Raw genomic sequence first — 20,359 nt, 5'->3', positions numbered from 1 at the left:
AGTACGCTATGATACATGCTTTGTACATTTTTTTCTGAGAATTCTGAGAACACTTGTATACATTCTATCTGGAAGATATCCTTGAAGGTACCATCAGATATGAACGCTATATGCACTGTTGCTAATCACCAGTTAAACGATCCTTTTTTTGTTAGTGTAAAATTGTATAATGGGCTTCGTCCGACGTCCGTTGTCCACAGGTCGGTCCGTCTGTTAGCAATGAAACATATTAAATGCATGTTCACATCTAGGTTGTACATCCGCTTGCTGATTGGAGGTTCGACAAATTCAAATGGCCACCGCATCAGTGCATTTTCAATTTAGGTAAAAATATAATATTAGTGCAAATCTCCTCTCCTCAGAAAACTTTGGATATATTCCTTGGAACACTCAGGAGGATCCGTCTTAAACATGAGTGAGTATGGTTTTACGCCACTTTTAGCAATATTCTAGCAATATCACGGTAGGGGACACTAGAAATGAGTTTCACACATTGTACCCATGTAGGAATCGAACCCGAGTCTTCGAGGTGACGAGCGAAGGCTTAAACCACTAGTCTACCTCACAACCCGTCTTAAACATGAAATAAGATCTTGTCATTGCACATGATACAACGAAGTCATTTGTAAAATGTTGTCTCCAATTTTGTCTATCACATACGTACTTACCAAATAACTCTTAAGCAACACTACATATGTAAAACTGATTATTCTGTAATAAGATGGGTTGACTGTCAAGGTCAAGGTCATCATGCAAAGTGTGTATAACCTCAATATTTTATGATCGGGGTTTCCTCAGAAACACTGACCTTAATTGATCGTGAAAATTACAGCGTTTCCTCTTTTTCAACCCTTCACTGTACCTCTCCTTTTCATACATCCTTCCAGGGCCCAGTCGTCTAAGGCACCGCGATTTGCTGTGCAGAGGTGATTGTCGTTTCGAATCCAGGTTCGCCCCGATTATGTCTCTAGGTTTGTCAGCACGATACCCGTGCTCGTGGGTTTCACCGAAGTGGTAAATGTCTGAGACCTGCATCACTTCGGTCTTTCCTACCACATAAAGCCGCCACACCGTGATATAACTGGAATACTGTTAAAAGCGTTGTTATACCCAACTCACTCACTCATCCCTCCTTCCCCATCCTACCCCTCCCCCTTGTACAATATTGGCCCCGCCGTCACATGTGTATTTCCAGTAGTCTCACACGTACATGTCACAGAAACAAACTTCACATGTTTATCTCGCTATTCACACATATATTACAAAACTGTACGCGTACATCACATTATTTAGGACCAGAAGGATCCGCTGTTGTGTGCAGTAGCATTTTCCGTTTAACTAGTGATACAGTGTTTTCATTTTCATTCATTTCAACTTTCTCTAAACCCACAGAGGTCATTAATCATTTAAACAGGTAATATTGACTATATTCTGATGATGTGACATCACGTCAATGTCATTCTTGAGATTCTTTCAAATGGCAAAGCGTTTCTGTTCATTCAAAATCAACTGAACAAAGATCTGTATTAAAGACAGAAATCGATTGTTTATTTACTACCTAATTCGACAAACGAAACTGTTCCGATAACTCGTAAGATGTGCAACAATGTTACTGAAGTTCACCACATTTAGAAATTAAAGTGACTGCTTTTTCCATATGTTATATATCGGAAACATTAGAATCCTAAACAGTGCTTTTGTTATTTATTAAATGTTCCAGCACTTGAGGTTACTAAAGCTGGTGTCGCTCCCATCGTCGTGGGTTTCACCGAAGTGATAAACGTCTAAGACCTGCCTTACTTCGGGCTTTCCTACCACATTAAGCTGACACGCCGTGATATTACTTGAATAATGTTAAAAGCGGCGTTATACCCAACTCACTCACTCACTCACTCACTCACTCACTCACTCCTCCTTCCCCATTCTACCCTTCCCTCTTGTACAACATTGGCCCATGTCACATGTGTATTTCCAGTAGTCACACACATGTCACAGAAACAAACCACACGTTTAATTCGCTTTTAACACATATATTACAAAAGCAGACTGTACGCGTACATCACAGTATTCAGGATCAGTATGAACCGTTATCACGTGCAGTAGCATTTTCCGTTGCAAGCTGGTGATACAGTGGGGAACTACTGACCATAGTACATCAAACATTCCAGATGGACCTGACCAGATACAGTTTAACGGTGCAAGTGGCAGGCTAAAGGCAGTAGAAGGTGACCCTCTCACAGTGAGATGTTCTGCTGACTGTCACCCCGCCTGCACTGTGACCTGGTGGGACACATCCAGACAGGAGGTGATCACGGGACAGAGGGAGGCTGTGTTGTATATACCAGCTGTAGACAGATCTGTGTCTGGACAGTACACGTGTCACGTCAACAACAGATATGGGAATACATCACGGAACCTGACGCTGGACGTTTTCTGTAAGACTCAAACAACATTAGCGATAGACTTTAGTAACAGAATCAGTGGCAAGCAAGCATTTATTTGGATAAACAAACCATGATTGATAACATGTTCAGTCATCTCATATGACGTAAACGCTGTTGTTGCGAAATTTGAGAGTAATTATTGAAACGAGTATGTCATTAATGCATTATTTAAATTACCATGTGACACATACATATTCAACCTTTTTTCGTGTGAAACATAGCTTATTCAGTATAAGGCTACCGATAAGCATAACAAGAAAGAACACCACACCCACCATTGTATCACCCACTCCCATTTATTTAACAATATAGTTCAAGCGCCGAACACACACACACACACACACACACACACACACACACACACACAAACGAACACAATCCTAGAAGTTATCTATCCAAGGGAAAATAAGATTAGAAACATTTTGAATGTTCCAGCACGAGAGGTTACTGGAGTTGGCATCGCTTCGACCGTCCCTGTCGCTGCTGTCTGTTCTGTCCTGATCATCGTCACCGCTGTGGTCGTCATATTTGCTGTTCGTAGAAAACAGACACGTGAAGGTAATACTGTGTGGTGTGAGTGTGAATGAGTACAACGTGAGACACATTAACTATTCTACCATAATATTTTAGAACCTTGCATTATGATTGGTCCCCAGAAGTATTGGATCCACTTTAGGCCATGAAGACCAGATTACCGCAAACAAAATATTCAGAAGCCCTTTCTGGGAAATCCTGCACGTATGACAATTTAAAATATGGATCTCACTTCATTAACGTTGCTAAATAACGTGCTGTGGTTTCTACATTATGACCAGTAAATGTGGCAGTATATTTCAGGAGAAACACGTAAAAATCAAATATTTAATGAGAGTGTAAAGAGTTATAGCGTTCGGTTTGGAATATATGTTACAAGTTTTAAATCTACGTTCGAAAGCTCTATATCTTCTTAATGAACACACGAATGAACTGGTTGTTTGCACCAGGCATTGTTGGCCGTTGCTCACATTAGTGACCATTGATCAAGATATCAGAAACCGCCCTTCAGTTTCGTTAACTACGAATGAGTCCTGCATTCAGCTGATCCATTCATGTCAACGAAACAATTATTTTTCCTGAATTGTACACAAGATATATTCTGGGTTTAAAATTCTTCCTGGAGTCTACTGTAATCACGGTATGTGATGTGTACAGCTAAGTGTGTGTGTTATCACGCGGGAATAGTTCGAGTCTCAATATTAAGGTAAAATCAATCAAATGAAAACAATTATCAATACGATATACGCGAAAGAAGGAGGGCATTGTTGTTTTCACTCGTTAATGGGATGAATAGCTGTTTAATTAAGGTTGTTATTGTCGTTGTTTTTGTTGTTGTTGTTGTTGTTAACCGCAGTGTCATACCATTAGAACAACATGAAAATGACGGCCTTGGTGAGGGTAGTGTGTGTCTGGGTTGGGAGGGGCGTTGTAATGATCATCGTTGTTATCAATATTACTGGGTCTAATCAGTTATTTAGGTTTCTTCCTTGTCGTTGACTTTGAATAAACGAAAAGACGGCTATGCTTCCCTGTCCTTGATGGCCATTATTTAGTAATCACAAGGACCAAAACCAAGTCTGTGTTAGGAAAGTGAGTCTGACACCAGCGCTTAAGGAAGAGTAATACTTCTGAGATTATATGCATAACCTTTCACTCTCGTAAATACAGTAGGTCAGACACGATGTTAAGAATGGAAAAAAAATAAATATATATTATCATTTCACAGGTATGCAATGAAATGATTAATTAGTTTATTTGTTATTTATCTTGAAATATGTATCCATAATTATCTAAAGACATTTCTAACTTTCAGAGAGGGGATACATTCATAACCGGTGAGTACATGCTGTCCATCATGTCACTGACCTTGCATAGTCAGATGAATAAAACTTTATATATACAGTTAAACTGATAGTGTATCACAGATTATCTGATGACTTGTTTGCCTTGATTAGTTCTTTCTGCTTTAATCATTTTTAATGCCTTTCCCTCAGCGTCGTCACATATACCCGGGACGAGGAAACAGACGAAAGCTACCAGGAAATAGAAGGTTGCTGTCGTAAATATTAATTAGTCATTCAACGCCATTGCATTTATATCGGATTATGCTTCTTAAATTTTACATTGTAATTGAGAATCATTTCATGAATAATGTAATCAACCCTTTCTTGAAAACAGTTCGTATTCTTTCATTTGGATAACTTTTAATGGACATACTGTTAAGTCATAACTTATCACTAACATTAATTTGTTTCTGTCGTCAAGTTGTGACTTCTTAGAAACGTTAAGCACTGATTGACCTTTTCAAATCATGAGCCACACTGGCTCTTTTACCAAAGTGCAGCTTTATCTAAACTTCTTAATCGCGTAAGAGGAAACGAGTCACATATCACAGCATACTTGAACCTATTTACCATTAGGTTCAAGGTATGCAATGACAAGGAGTCATCTGTTATTTATCTTGCATTTTGTATGCATAATTACCTGTCCAACGTTGTAACTTTCAGAGGGAGGATCCATTCAAAATCGGTGAGTATCTGCCATCGATCTTCAAGTGAAATGAATTAAAAGTTACTCTCTACGCAATGATATGGGCTTGCATGGCAATAATGTGGAAACTACATACAAGCTGTTTAACACAATGTAACTTGAAAATGTATCACAGCTCATCTGTAGGCTAACTTGTCTCTTATTTCAATCTTTTTTTAATATTCATTGTCACCAGCATGGTCTCATATGTCCGGGACGAGGACAAAGATGGGAGCTACCAGGAGATAGAAGGTTGGTGTCTTTAGGTTGTCTACTGGTTTGATGGTGTATTGGCCTGATCTAACGACTTATTGTAAGTCAACCTATCTCCCATCTAAAGCCTAAATGCTAAGACCAGGGCCCACTTGCACAAAGGGATCTTAGCGCTAATATGATCGGAACTACCATACTTTACCATAGGCTTACAATAGTCGTAGCACTAAGATCATTTTGTGCAAGTGGGCCCAGGAGTCAAATCATCGAGGATGGCACACTGTGAAAAAAACGAGAGGAAAATAATTACCATATGCTCAACAGCATTCATGGAATGCCACTGGACATTAAATAATGAGAGAAACACGAAAGGGTAAAAATAACTTTGCTTCATATAAAGTTGACTAAAAAATAATTTATTCTGAATTTAAATAATTCATCTTTTAATACATATCCATGAAGACATATCATCGACTTTAATGTCGTGATTCACAATTACCCATTAATTTTTATGCACAGTGCACAATTGGGATATTTGTTGGGAGCATGATACCCACACACGTGTTTTTTTTATGTAAACAGTTCACAATGAATGTTTAGCTGTTGGGTGCTCATAAAATTAACGTGCCGTGGGTAAGCCGTGAACAAGAATGGCGCAAATCATAGTTGGAAAACACTTAAATGTTCACTGAAACACAATATTATTTCTATTGAGACGTTGTCTACAGCAGCGCAACACTAATGTCAAGTGTGACTTCACGTCAACAAAACAACCAATTCGGTTTGTGTATCGACGGAATCGATACCAAATGTCATATGAACTGCTCAGACAATCCTTTGGTTGAGACAAATCGGTTCAGGGAGCACGATCTTTGCTGGACATTTGGAACAATATCCCAAGGCTGTATTCAATCATCTGGCGTCTTCAAGGCGTCGTCGCTGCCTCGCTTGCATCAACGCAAATGGTGGTCACACCCCATTGTTAATTGAGTGGCGTGTTTCTCTGACGCCTTTTCCCAATTATTGGTTTTGTGAATGAATTTGTTATGATAAAAAATTGGACAGACGAATGTCCAAACCATATTCAGTTTTTAATCACGTAACATTTACATCACTTCATATGAAGCACAGTTACTTTTTCCCGCTAGTATACATATATGCAAACGTTCTCATCTATTTGTGAAAGAGTTTTATAGATGTAACTGTTCCGCATTTTAGGTAAATATATTTAAACAAAGGTTTTATTATACTTTTATGTGAAATGATTACCTGATTACCTAAAAAGCACACAAATCCCTTGATTGTTCATTTGGATATTTAGATCAAACAATAACAATTATACAATAACTATAATAAAATAGGTTAGATAGTCTTCATATATCAGCAGACATCCCGAAGTCATATGGTGTTTTTTAAAAGCCATTATATGTTCTCTTGATGACACCTGTTAAACATATTAGTGAGCCATCGTGAATCATAACCTGGGTTATTTAATACGCATGTATGTTCGAGAAACGGATAGTTGTATTGGTCATACGCATTGTCATTTCATACGACATTAATCCCTAATGTTTGAGATATATCACTGCACGGTAGACATTTTCTTGTGAAGTATCATATTGACTATACATGTGTGTAACTTTTGTCATACACCAGAAGAGGTGAACGTAGACGACATCGCCCCTCTTGTAGCTGTCTACTCTGTCATGCTCACGGCTGTGGCGGTTGTGGTGGCAGCAGTTGCTATTCTTGTCTGCAAGGACGTAAAAGGTAAGGAAACAAATTACTCTCTTACAATTCCATCAACCTTATGTTCATCTTTTGCCAAGTATCTAGAAACGCTGAAGTCTTGTTTTGTCAGTGTTGTCTTTTTTGGTAGAAATATATGTTTTGCGCGAAGTTTCATTCGTTAAAGAATTTGACTCATACAACGTTTCTTTACTTTCAGATGGTCACAGCAGAAGGTAAATACACGTTGTATTGTTGCAGGTGAAATACTTGAGTTGTATGTTATAATAAGGTCTCGGGGTAACTTCATATCGGTGGAAAAACCCCACCGATATATCTCATGTTTCTATTTATGTGAAGGAAAGTAATTTTGAGTTACCTGAGACAATGATAATACAATAGTTAAATAAAACAATAGCTGTATTTTCATTTGTATCTTGTGATGGTAATTACTCAAATGAATGTATGCTATGTATGATTTGTGCAGAAGGGTGGGAAAATGTTAAAGTTGTGTTTCTTTTAAGTCGGAGATGGATAATTTGTTAGGAACAAAAGGTTTCTCTTCATATAATAGGTTGTATTGCCAGCCGCATTTAAACAATATACATGTATCCTTCTTTGTCTGTGCAAGTCAATTTCATCTGTAAGGTACAATTTGTGTGTACGTTTTACATTGTAATTATAGATTTGATGAATATCTAACTGTGGTGCGGGAGAGACTATCCTGTGACATCAGTGATGCACCTTGTGCTGCCATCAACGACGAGGATGCCTTATCCTTGCATGATTATGAGCGATTACTGAGGGAACAGTTCCACATCTACACGTGCCTCCACCCTTCAGCTTCCTCCACAGAGGACAGACGTACCAGGTGCAGCCTAATGTGAGGGAACAATTTCCCATCTAAACGTGTCCCAACCCTTCAGCTTCCTCTGCACACGTCCATAGTACCAGGTGCAATCTAATGTGATGGAACAGTTCAACATCCACACGTCTGTCCATCCTTCAGCTTCCTCTACAGACGTCCACAGTACCAGGTGCAGCCTAATGTGAGGGAACAGTTCCACATCTACACGTGTCTCAACCCTTCAGATTCCTCTACAGACGTCCACAGTACCAGGTGCAGCCTAATGTGAGGGAACATTTCAACAATTACACGCCTCTCTCCATCCTTCAGCTTCCTCTACAGACGTCCACAGTACCAGGTGCAGCCTAATGTGAGGGAACAGTTCCACATCCACACGTGTCTCAACCCTTCAGATTCCTCTACAGACGTCCACAGTACCAGGTGTAGCCTAATGTGAAGGAACAGTTCCACATCCACACGTCTGTCCATCCATCAGCTTCCTCTACAGACGTCCGCAGTACCAGGTGTAGCCTAATGAGAGGGAACAGTTCCACATCCACACGTCTGTCCATCTACAGCTTCCTCTACAGACATCCACAGTACCAGGTGAAGCCTAATGTGAGGGAACAGTTCCACACCCACACGTCTGTCCATCCATCAGCTTCCTCTACAGACGTCCGCAGTACCAGGTGTAGCCTAATGAGAGGGAACAGTTCCACATCCACACGTCTGTCCATCCATCAGCTTCCTCTACAGACGTCCGCAGTACCAGGTGTAGCCTAATGAGAGGGAACAGTTCCACACCCACACGTCTGTCCATCCATCAGCTTCCTCTACAGACGTCCGCAGTACCAGGTGAAGCCTAATGTGAGGGAACAGTTCCACATCCACACGTCTGTCCATCCATCAGCTTCCTCTACAGCCATCCACAGCACCAGGTGTAGCCTAATGTGAGGGAACATTTCCACATCCACACGTCTGTCCATCCATCAGCTTCCTCTACAGACATCCACAGTACCAGGTGTAGGCCATTGTGAGGCAACAGTTCCACATCCACACGTCTGTCCATCCATCAGCTTCCTCTACAGAAGACCACAGTACCAGGTACAGCCTCATGTGAGGGAACAGTTCCACATCCACACGTCTGTCCATCCATCAGCTTCCTCTGCAGCCATCCACAGTACCAGGTGAAGCCTAATGTGAGGCAACAGTTCCACATCCACACGTCTGTCCATCCATCAGCTTCCTCTACAGAAGACCACAGTACCAGGTACAGCCTCATGTGAGGGAACAGTTCCACATCCACACGTCTGTCCATCCATCAGCTTCCTCTGCAGCCATCCGCAGTACCAGGTGAAGCCTAATGTGAGGGAACAGTTCCACATCCACACGTCTGTCGATCCATCAGCTTCCTCTACAGCCATCCACAGCACCAGGTGTAGCCTAATGTGAGGGAACATTTCCACATCCACACGTCTGTCCATCCTTCAGCTTCCTCTACAGACGTCGACAGTACCTGGTGCAGCCTCATGTGAGGCAACAGATCCACATCCACACGTCTGTCCATCCTTCAGTTTCCTCCACAGACGTCCACAGTACCAGGTGTAGCCTCATGTGAGGGAACAGCCAAAGGGAAACGTTTTCCCCGATGTGCGATGCAAGGAAAACTTGAGGCCCCGACGTGTCATATGCATTGTTTCGATATATCAAGCGGAGGATCACATTGACGTTAACATTTATGAAATATTATCGCTTTAAACAGTATTATAGAACATAGCTTGTGGCAGTTGCAGACCTCCAAACATGGTTCTTCTTTTCAACAGTTTTCTATTGATTATGATTGTTTATATGTGTACATATTGGTGCTACTAGTTCTTTTATGCCTTCATTGTTGTAATTGTCGCCTGTGGTCATTACTGTGTTTGTTTGTGAAGCCTTCTATGATTTATTTTTAACCAATAATCCGTGTTTAATTCATTTCGATAGGTTTCGCATTGTCTTACTATAAATAGATCCACACTGATATCCTTGTTTGATCCCTAGAGATAAACATTTGCTTTCATTGTGCCAGTTTTCGTTTCCTACGAAATTGACTGCTTTTTAAAAAGGAAATGGGTAAAATGGATCATATGGTTACATACACATAAATTCAGAACAGGGTAATTAAATAATTCCAGTTCATAGGTTTCTTTTTCAAGGACTGGAATGGAAATATTGAAATTAACTTCTGATGATGTCACTGCTGTTTACAAGGAAATCTGTGCGAAGGAAGGAATATGCAACATTGTAAACTTTATTGCAAATTTTATCACATAATCATTTCACGTTTTGGATGGTACATGGGTATGTCATATATTAATCTGATTTGTAGACTTTGAATAGTCACTTCAGTGGAAATACTAACATTATATGCTGACATTAAAATAACGTGTAAATTAATAATTGTTTCAAGCGTTTGTTGATGATATATGTTCGTGTCGGTTCTGATTGTACTATTCACACACATGACGGTTAGTGAACTTTCACAACATAAACAAAATAACAGGGCATTGAAATTGAGGTCGAAATTATCACTCATGGTATTTCCGATTAAGTATTTATACTTCAACTGATACAAAGAGATAAATGAATGTATTTTAAACCTTTCTTATTTCGTTTCTTTTTCATTCTGACGTACGCTTCTGACAATTCACAATTATAGTGAGGACATGCTCTTTGTATTTATGATACTGATATTGGCTATTTTAAGCCTTTTATAAAATAACTTGTCACAATTGAATGTCACAAATATATGTCCAATGCATTCCAAGAAGGAAAGTTAGGATTGAATCGCTTTAGCATCATGAAAACTCAGTAATTGGCAACCTTCAATTTGTTCGACACACTGTCACCCACAGTTATAGTGATGCATCTATGATAGCATCCTGGATTTGAACCAGGCATTTGAAGGTAGGCAGTTTAGGATCGCAGCTGACGATTTGCGATCACACTTTCTTCAATTTGAGAAACAAACGAGTATACAGTGAATTTCTTAATAGCATCTGTGTCGATAGACTGATAATAAATGTTTAATCAACTGAACTTGGCTTATTGCAATATTTGTTGGGAAATTAACGCAAGTCAATACTGGCTATCTGCAAAACAAGGACGAAACTAAGTTTGCAGGAAAGATTGTCTTACCTGACAGCGCTGCAACAGGCAAATAAGGATAGCTTCCATCGATACAACTGCTAGACGCACATACTGCTATTTTCAATCGATACACACGCACACACATGCACGCACACGCACGCACGCACGCACGCACGCACGCACACACACACACACACACATTTTCATCTTCCTTCGACACAAGGCGCGGTTGTGTGAGCCGTGTGGTTTAAGCAATTGCTCGTCACAGCAAACGCCCGGGTTCTATAACCCACAAGAGTACAATGTGAGGCCCATAAGAGAGTGTTATTTATTCAGCTTGTATTTGTGTTTTGCTGCTTTTCAAAACTCAGACGTCAGTACCATGATATGTACATGAGTAACATTAGGAGCAACATTAGAATGTGCTCAGTTTACCAAAATATATATCAGAGAAAAATTGAATGTTCCAGAAACCTTTGATTGTGGGATCGAATCCCTGTTCGCATCGATTATATGTCTTGGTTTGTCATCCCCGTTACCCATTCGGGTTTCACCGAAGTCTTAAACGTCTGAGATCTGCATCACGTCGGGCTTTCCTCCCACATTAAGATGACACGCTGTGATACAACTGGAATACTGTTAAAAGCGGCGTTAAACCCAACTCACTCACTCCCTCATCAAACATTGAACACGTTCCAATGCATTATACTATAATGACATACTGCACCCATCCTCAAAACACCAGAAAACATATCTACAATTGCGACGTTAAACGCAACTCACACACTCAATTTAGTGTGCAATTATATTTAAATGCAGAAGTGGGTGGGTAAGTGATTATTGTTGGAGTATTGCTAAAAACGGCGTAAAACCATATAAAGTCGAGGGACACCAGAAATGGGCTTCACACAGTGTACCCATGTCGGGAGCCGAACCCGGGTCTTCTGCGTGACGAACGAATGCTTTAACCACTAGTCTGCCCGACCACCCTTAATGTAGAAATGTCATTATCTACTCGTGTGTTTTTGATAATTATGGCAGTCACGGTAAAACCACGTGAAAGCTCAGTCATGTGTACTCATGTATTTTACACATAGAGAGTTGAGCTTGGTACAATGTAAAACTTCCTTTTCACAAGCTCACACAAATGCACCAGATGATAAACACAAGGAAGCCTCTCGACAAGTGTGACACATGTTGAAGTCAAAATAGAAATAACATATAAAATAGTTCATACTTCCTTGTATTGACTATGTGAGCTGGTTGGTGACGAGATCAAATGCGAAATTTGTTCAATGTGCCCGTTTACCCAAACATATGTATCCCATTGTACCTGTGAGCCCTGATATGGTTTAGTCAAAGAAGGAGGACATAAGGTTTGCTTTATACAACAGGCTTACATGACATAAGGTGTAGTATCACATCTTTTCATAATGAACAGAAAAATATCTTGAATAAACATATAATTTATTCACACAGACATCCTCGAGTCGTTCACACACTTTAAACATGGCCGCCGAGTGACGCGTTCACTTACTGGAGATTTAACATGCGCTTTCCATTATGCGTATTTTGCACACGGGTGACACGTTCGGGCATGTTCTCTGTATTTAGTAGAGAGAGCTTTATACTCAAACCCCTGAGTCAGCACGAGATAGTTGCTGACTTGGTTGATGCATGTCATCGTATCCCAATTGCGTTGATCGATGCTCACGATGTCAATCAATGGATTGTTTGGTCCAGACTCGATTATTTACAGACCTCCGTCATGTAGCTGGAATATTGCTGAGTGCGGCGTTAAACAACAAACAAACAAACAAACACTAAATTCTATATAGCATCTGTCTCGATAGTCGCAAGTCAAATATCTAACGGTTCAGTACATGTGAGCTTAGCTAAAAGACACAAACCTCGCATATAAAAGCCCTCATTTTGCGTCCCAAACCAGGACTTGACTTCAGAAATCAGTGTTTCATCATCTGTGAAACGTTTTCCCTTCAAAAATGACTTCATGGTTGGAAAGAGGTGGAAGTCAGATGGTGCAAGGGCAGGAGAGTAAGGAGGATGTGGAAGGATTTCATAGCCACAGGACCGCGTTTCTGTCTGGGCATCATGAGAGTTGTGTACTGGAGCATTGTCTTGCAGGAGACGGACACCTTGGTCAGCATGCCACGCCTCTTAAGCTTGATAGCGTCCCGTAATTTCCGCAGCAGTGAAGCATAATAAGCTCCTGTAATTGTGGTACCCCTTTGCCAAGAAATCCATCATCACTACTCAGTGCTGGTCCCAAAACACCGTGAGCATGACCTTGCCTGCAGAGGGTTGGACACGTGCTTTCTTTGGGGGTGGTGACTCCACATGCTTCCATTGCATCGACTGAACTTTAGTCTCAGGATCATAGTGATGGACCCATGTTTCATCCTGTGTGATAAGTCTGTCAAAAACGTTTGCCTGGTTTTTATGGCACATGTCCAAAAGATCCTTTGAGTAATTGACTCGTTCCTGCTTTTGGAAAGGTGTGAGCAACCTGGGAATCCATCGTGCAGACACCTTATGCATGTTCAAATTGTCATGGATGATTTTTTCCACAGACCCTAAACTGATCTTGACATCATGTGCTAACTGGCGAACAGTTATACGTCGGTCTGCCAAAATGGCGGTCTCCACTTGATGGATAGTGTCCTCATCAATGGCTGAATGGGGGCGACCAGGAATGGCAGCTGTTTCCACAGATGTCCGACCACACTTGAACTGGTTAACAACGTCATATAAGTTGCTTTCATTTCATCGACCTTTCAAATATAAAAACCTAATCACTGCTCGGTATTCTACTGGCTCCATTGTCACACCCTACTCGATCATAACACCTGTAAAAGTGGTAAGATTAATAGTTCGGTGCTGCAAATTCAGACATAACCCATAGATACATGTATCATTACACATGTGAAAATTCAACCAAAATGATAACCCTAAGTGGTTTAGGGGAAATCTTTAATGAACACCCCTCGTAGTAATAAAAGGCAAAGGTAACTGTGAATATGTTCAATCTATCATTTAAGTTTTAGAGGTACCTAACTCTTCTCTTCTATATATTCATTTTGATTCCAACTTCCACTAAAACAGTGCTAATCTACCCTGATACATATGTCCCGAAAAGTAGCTTTGTGGATTTGCAAGATTGTGTCAAGACAATTGAGTGTGTGAAGTTTTACAGTCATCATGTTATTAATAATTTTAATGTTTGTGTGTGATCGCATTTATTTTTACCTGGGTTTATAAAACTCTCTCAAAACGCGACCGCCTCCGTGGTCTTGTGGTAGAGCGTCCGCCCGGAGAGCGGAAGGTCCGGGGTTCCATCCCCGGCCGCGTCATACAAAAAGACGTTAAAAGATGGTACTTGTTGTTACCCTGTCTGGCGCTCGGCATTAAGGGGCTAAAACAAGGACTGGTTGGCTCGGAGTCAGTATACTGTGTCTGAGTTGGGTATTCATGTTAAACTGCGGCATGGTGTCTCAGTGAGCTAGCACTATCAATCGGCATCAGTCCGAACTAGTACAAGCAGCCACACACACACATACATGTGCATACACGTGCATGCACGTCGCTATATAAGTGCAATAATCTTGGCCGCGACGTTAAACCCAATTTCACCTCACCTCACCTCTCAAAACGTCGGGGATCATGAAACCGTCTTGCACCGCCAACATGTTCTGTCAAGTTGTCATATTTAACCTAGTTCTTCCTGTCTCTTTACCATAACTCGACATGTTCTTGTTATCATCTGTTATTTTCGAATTTATATATCCGTCTCGCTATGTGTTTCAAATTATGATTAGTTATGTTACTCCTGTTACAGTACATATCATGAACGGTTGATGGTTGATCAACTATTTTATATATATGTTTGAAGCAATTTTAGAAATGAAATATAGAAAAAAAACAGTTTGTTTATGTTTTATGTCCTATTTAATGATGAGATACTTTATTTACCTAAACGTATATAATTGTTATTTCTCTAGCTATGTCATTAACCGGAACTAATGGTTTCCTACAGGAAGGAAACACTTGATACATTGAACATTATACTTTTATTGTCCCGTAACATTGAGTGTACATGTGTGACTGAGGATAAATATACAGTAACTATACAAATACTGGTTATGAATGAACCATACTGAGGAAGAATTTGACAAATCACGATTATCACGAGTTCATCTCCTGGAGTAAAACAGAGGTGAATGCCAGTAGCCAAGAATGCATTTGCTACATGTGCGTCCATATAACGGGAATACCAACCACGATTCCACAAACATTCGTTGATTGACGTGGTACGCCCTTGATAAACCAGTGGTCATTTTGGGTTTCCTATCCTTATCCCATGAAGCACAAGACCCAGTGAAGGCTAATGTGTCATATAGTGCTGGTCGTTGTCATATAGCAATGTTCTGCTGAGGCAAGGACGCTGTGACAATCCGACTATGATCTTATCAAATTTGAAGGCGAAACGTGCAGTTGGCAGCACGTTAGCCGCAAGTATGTTTTATACGGTAGTACTGTTCTGTGACCCTCCTTTGGATGATGTGGTGATCTGCCATGATGATCTCATCCCTAAGTAAAAACTGAACCACCGCCAAACCTCTCATTTTTGCAGACGTACGTACGTCTCCGAACACGGTCCCGCCTGTCAAGGAAGTGTAAGGTGAACTTGATTCGTATGGCGACATTCAACATGCATTTCTTCTATTCGTCCAGTGCCTACATTGTCTGCACTTCTGGCTTTCAGTCAAACGTGGGATTACATGTGGTCGTCGAACACGCAGATGAGCTGCATGATGTCGAATGATCAACCGGAAAACACCAGTAATCATTGGCTGTTTATGTTCTATATTCAACAGAGCCAGGGTCCTGCGAATGTCCTGAACATGATTGATCTCTTTAGTTTAGAATCTGTTCCAATATCTGCTTATCACACAGATTGTGACACACTGAGTGTTGTGACAAAACTAAATGTGCATTTATTAAGTGACCATACATTCAGTGGTATTATTTCTTATTGCAACCTCCGTCGTTTCGGAACAAAACGTGTATCATTCAGCAATATTCCAGCTATATGGTGGCGGCCTATAAATAATCGAGTTTGGAATACAGTGACTGACATTATGAGGATCGGTCAACATCGTCCGGTACGATGACTTACTGTCAGTCAAGTAACCAAGCCTTACGACCAATCTTTTCAGAGACCTCATGCTATTTAATCACAGTTTTGACATTATGTATATAGATCAAGATGTACATGTGTCGAACGTGTCAGTATTACGTACCTACACAGTGATCACCCGTGTAATAACATTTCACATTTATTGCACATTATGTAATATCGACATCTGCGGCCGGGACGATGTTTTGCATCAGCTGGTCTTTCGAATGGAGGCCTCGGCAACACTAAGCAACTGTACTGTGGAACGTCTACTCTACTCCGGATTCTCCAGAAAACACCAGTAATGCATACGCACTACGAACGCATATAAAAACTGTATCATCAACATATTTTTCTTGATTATATCCGGTCAAAAGTATCAATCAACCCTCGATCTACAAGTAAGTTTAAAACAGCTTCTACTGCTACATAACATTATTCACAACAAGAAGTTGATAAAAAAAAACTCTGTGAATGTCTTATGTGAACGTAAGAACTTAAAAGAATGTCGTGGTATGTAACTAGCTACTTGTCCAAGTTCATACTTCATTTGGTGAACTGACACATTACTAATATGTCATAACTGGGACTTGTTATTTTTTGTGATTCAGTGGTCGTTGTTCACGTGAACAACTGATTTGCCTTTGCATGTGTTTGCATGGGTGCTACTGGTGGGGCAGGTTACCCTAATCTTTTCGCGATTATCGTCATCATCACGATTATTTAGTGATTCATAAACACATCCTCGATATGGAGATTTCTTATGATTATGGAAAGGCATTTGTTGCTTTAATTAATAATTATTTATATTATACAAGTATCAGTTCCTCAAGAGCTACTATATTTCAATGAGACCTCAACATACCTTCAAAGATTCATAAACATATCAAGAAGAGGCGCGTCTGCAGTTTGAGTTACACTAGAGGTGAAATGGTGTTTAAAGTCTAAAGTCATTTTCCTTTTAGGGCTAACAACAATTCGAGTTATACGGTAAACGTTAAATCTGGATAATGTTGTTTAATATTATTGTGCATGTTTACCAGATGTCAATAGAATTGTTCCATGATGTCAGGGGTCAGGTTTAAAGCTGTACGAGGGATTGTATTGCATATTGAATGTGCTATGAGTGAGTGAGTGAGTTGGGTTTAACGCCGCTTTTAACAGTATTCCAGTCATATCGCGGCGTGTCAGCTTAATGTGGGAGGAAAGCCCCAAGTGATGCAGGCCTCAGACGTTTACCACTTTGGTGAAACCCACGAGCACGGGTATGGTGCTGACAAACCTAGAAACATAATTGGGGCAAACCGGGATTCGAATCCGCAATCATAGGTTTCTGGCGTGCCCAAGGGACGCAACTCTGCACAGCGAATCGCGGCGCCTTAGACGACTGGGACACCCGTGCCCCCGAATGTGCTATGAGAAGCGGTACCGGACAACTCTACGATGAGTGAGACCCGTCGTTTGTTTCACTTTCATTTTCCTTGCTTTTTCTGAATGAATATATTTTGCGCTCATGCACCGAATTGTTTCATGACGTGAAGTTGATATATATACGTTGATGATAAAATGAAAAATCGTATATAGAGGAGTTGTGCAATTCTTGGTTAGTCCGTATCTTAAGTTATCACAAGGTTCAATGAATACATATATTTCCAGTCTTGTATCAGCAGTAGTTAAAATACATATTGCCTCAGCTCAAGATTACAACTCATCTAAATTAGATATACATGTATGAAAGTTACTAAAATGATTATCATTTCAGAAATCTAGAAATATCGATTCAATGTGGGTACTCTAAAACCAAGATGCACGTAGCCTGTCCTGTAGTCGGCTATTGCGCACTAATCAGCTTCAGTTTCCATGAGTCAATGAAACGTGGGCAAGTTTGTTTATAGCAAGGAAGTATTATTGCAAATGTGTCAGTTCACGCGATTTAGCGTCACGCACTTGGGGAAGTGGGTAGCCAAGTGGTTAAAGCTTTGCTTCTTCACACCAAAGACCAGGATGAGATAACCAACATAGACGTAATGCGTGAACCTCATGTCTGGTGTACACGGGGATCGATATGGTTGAAAAATACATACGAAAACTGTTTGCATGAGCTGTCGTCGGGAAAACTAATTTACAAGATGTAATTCTGCATAAAACGTAACCATCATGTTGTTTTTTTGTGTGGTATAATGCCGCACTCGGCACTATTCTAGACATACGACGGCTGTCTGTAAATAATCGAGTCTGGACCAGACAATCTACTGATTAAAACCATGAACATCGATCCACGCAATTGGGATACGAAGACATGCATCGACCAAGTCAGCGAGCCTGACCACCCGATTCCGTTAGTCGCCTCTTACGACAAACATGGGTTGCTGAAGAACAAATCTAACCCTAATCCCTAATCCCTATCCCTAATCATTGTACACGAACAAGTACGCGTTTCAATTCATTCATTATAAAACACACACACACACACACACACACACACACACACACACACACACACTGCCCGTCGACAGCACAGTTCTTCTGACAATCTTGGTAATGCAGAAGACTGATGTGCTTGTGGAGTCTGCCTACTCTCTGGAAAGTTCTTGGTGGGTTCGACTAGGCAGCGAGGCTTCCAGTGAGTCCCATGTGCTGTCTGGGCTGCATATAGAGCGGGTGAGAGTACTGAGCTGATAATAAGCCTTTACCCGTCTGACTGCCAGGATCTCCCAAACTCTTTCAGCTTCATTTTACTGAGACTTTGATGTGGTAATTTTCTATTTTTGTATCTTCAGCAGTTGATGCCTTGATCCTATAGTGATGGTTTTTTGTTATCCTTCAACTAATACTGTATAATTCCACATATCCAGATGTGTTTTAAATTGCATCTGAAATATATATAACATATGGGGAAAAATATGTGAACCATTACGCAACGAGTTGACAATTGTTTTAGGTATGCCCGTTTGCGCTAAGATGGAACCCGGTCGCATAAGTGGATATGGGCACGAGTCGCTATTCGGCTTGTCCCGGAATAACACGAGTTGGTCACGAATGCTCACTGTCCACGGTGATACATCCTGGTGACTGGCATGCCAATTTTGCAAACATTCAATTACTATGTGTTGATTATGAATATGATATATTAAACAAAATATACATTGAAAATCACTTTTGCATTTCTTTTTTTGCAGTGTATATAACAGCATTGTCCACATGTCTATCAGAATACTCTCATTGTATCATCCCTCTAGTGTTTACACCTTATTACGCTAATGCATTCCAAATCAAGGTGCAAATGCAACTATTGATATCAAATCACCGATCTAGTACTGGTGCCCATAGTTGTGTGCGTATCTTCAACAGAATAATAATTGGGAGGGTGGAAAACTAGGTGGATGTTAAAGCAAGGGAAAATCTCAACTCCATGTAACAGGAGAAAATTCAATAATTGTTTCTGTCACGTGTCATTTTGTGGAAACGAACGTGATTGCTTGAAGAATCCATCTACAGTATACATGAAGTGTACTGTCATTATAAGAGATGGATATCAATGTGATTTCAGGTGAGTGAGTGGATGGAGTGAGTGAGTGAGTGAGTGATTGAGTGAGTGGGTGAGTGAGTGAGTGAGTGGTAAAAGACCGAAGTGATGAGACCCACGATCATGGGTATTGTGTTGATCAACATAAAAACATAATACTCATACCTGGGAAACGAACCCGGGATCATAACATTCCGGCCATGTCTTATAGTGGTGCAAGTGACATCAAAAGATCATAATCCGGCAATAAAGGAAGTCGAACACATTCGGATCCTGGGACGGTTTAAGGATGCAACTATACACAGCGAGTATCTCATATAGTAATGTTCATCTCTATCTTGTTATGTATTAAATGTCAAGTAGATGACGCGAGACATAAATCAGTAGTTTATATGCATGAGCGAGAATTTTCCCGCTAACGATAGCAGTTAATTTAAGTGAGTGAGTGAGTGTGTTGGGTTTAACGCCGCTTTTATCATTATTCCAGTTATATCACGGCGTGTCAGCTTATTGTGGGAGGAACCCCGAAGTGATGCAGGTCTCAGAAGTTTACCACATTTAAACGTTTAAACATAATCGGGGCGAACCGGGATTCGAACCCACAATCATAGGTTTCTGCCGTTACCAAGGGACGCAACTCTGCACAGCGAATTGCGGCGCCTTAGACGACTGGGCCACCCGTGCCCCCAGTTAATTTAAGAACCTTA

At 40.6% G+C, this 20,359-nt stretch overlaps 1 protein-coding gene and 1 long non-coding RNA gene across 2 annotated transcripts in view; both read left to right on the top strand.

The window, feature by feature from the left end:
• Positions 1 to 20,359, top strand: part of LOC124117855 — a 56,946-nt gene that overhangs the window by 2,945 nt on the left and 33,642 nt on the right. The window contains exon 3 of the mRNA XM_048398602.1: positions 2,169 to 2,435. Coding sequence (XP_048254559.1) covers positions 2,169 to 2,435 — 267 coding nt within the window. The remainder of the gene's footprint in view (positions 1 to 2,168; positions 2,436 to 20,359) is intronic.
• Positions 5,205 to 7,186, top strand: LOC124121836. The gene is made up of 3 exons (XR_007221908.1): positions 5,205 to 5,261; positions 6,879 to 6,992; positions 7,171 to 7,186. It is a non-coding gene; the product is annotated as an uncharacterized LOC124121836 (long non-coding RNA).

The sequence above is a fragment of the Haliotis rufescens genome, unplaced genomic scaffold (genome assembly GCF_023055435.1).
Source record: "Haliotis rufescens isolate VD_foot unplaced genomic scaffold, xgHalRufe1.0.p SCAF_18, whole genome shotgun sequence".
Lineage (NCBI taxonomy): Eukaryota > Metazoa > Mollusca > Gastropoda > Lepetellida > Haliotidae > Haliotis > Haliotis rufescens.
Note: the sequence above shows the minus strand (reverse complement) of the source record. Positions and strands in the feature narration are given on the sequence as shown.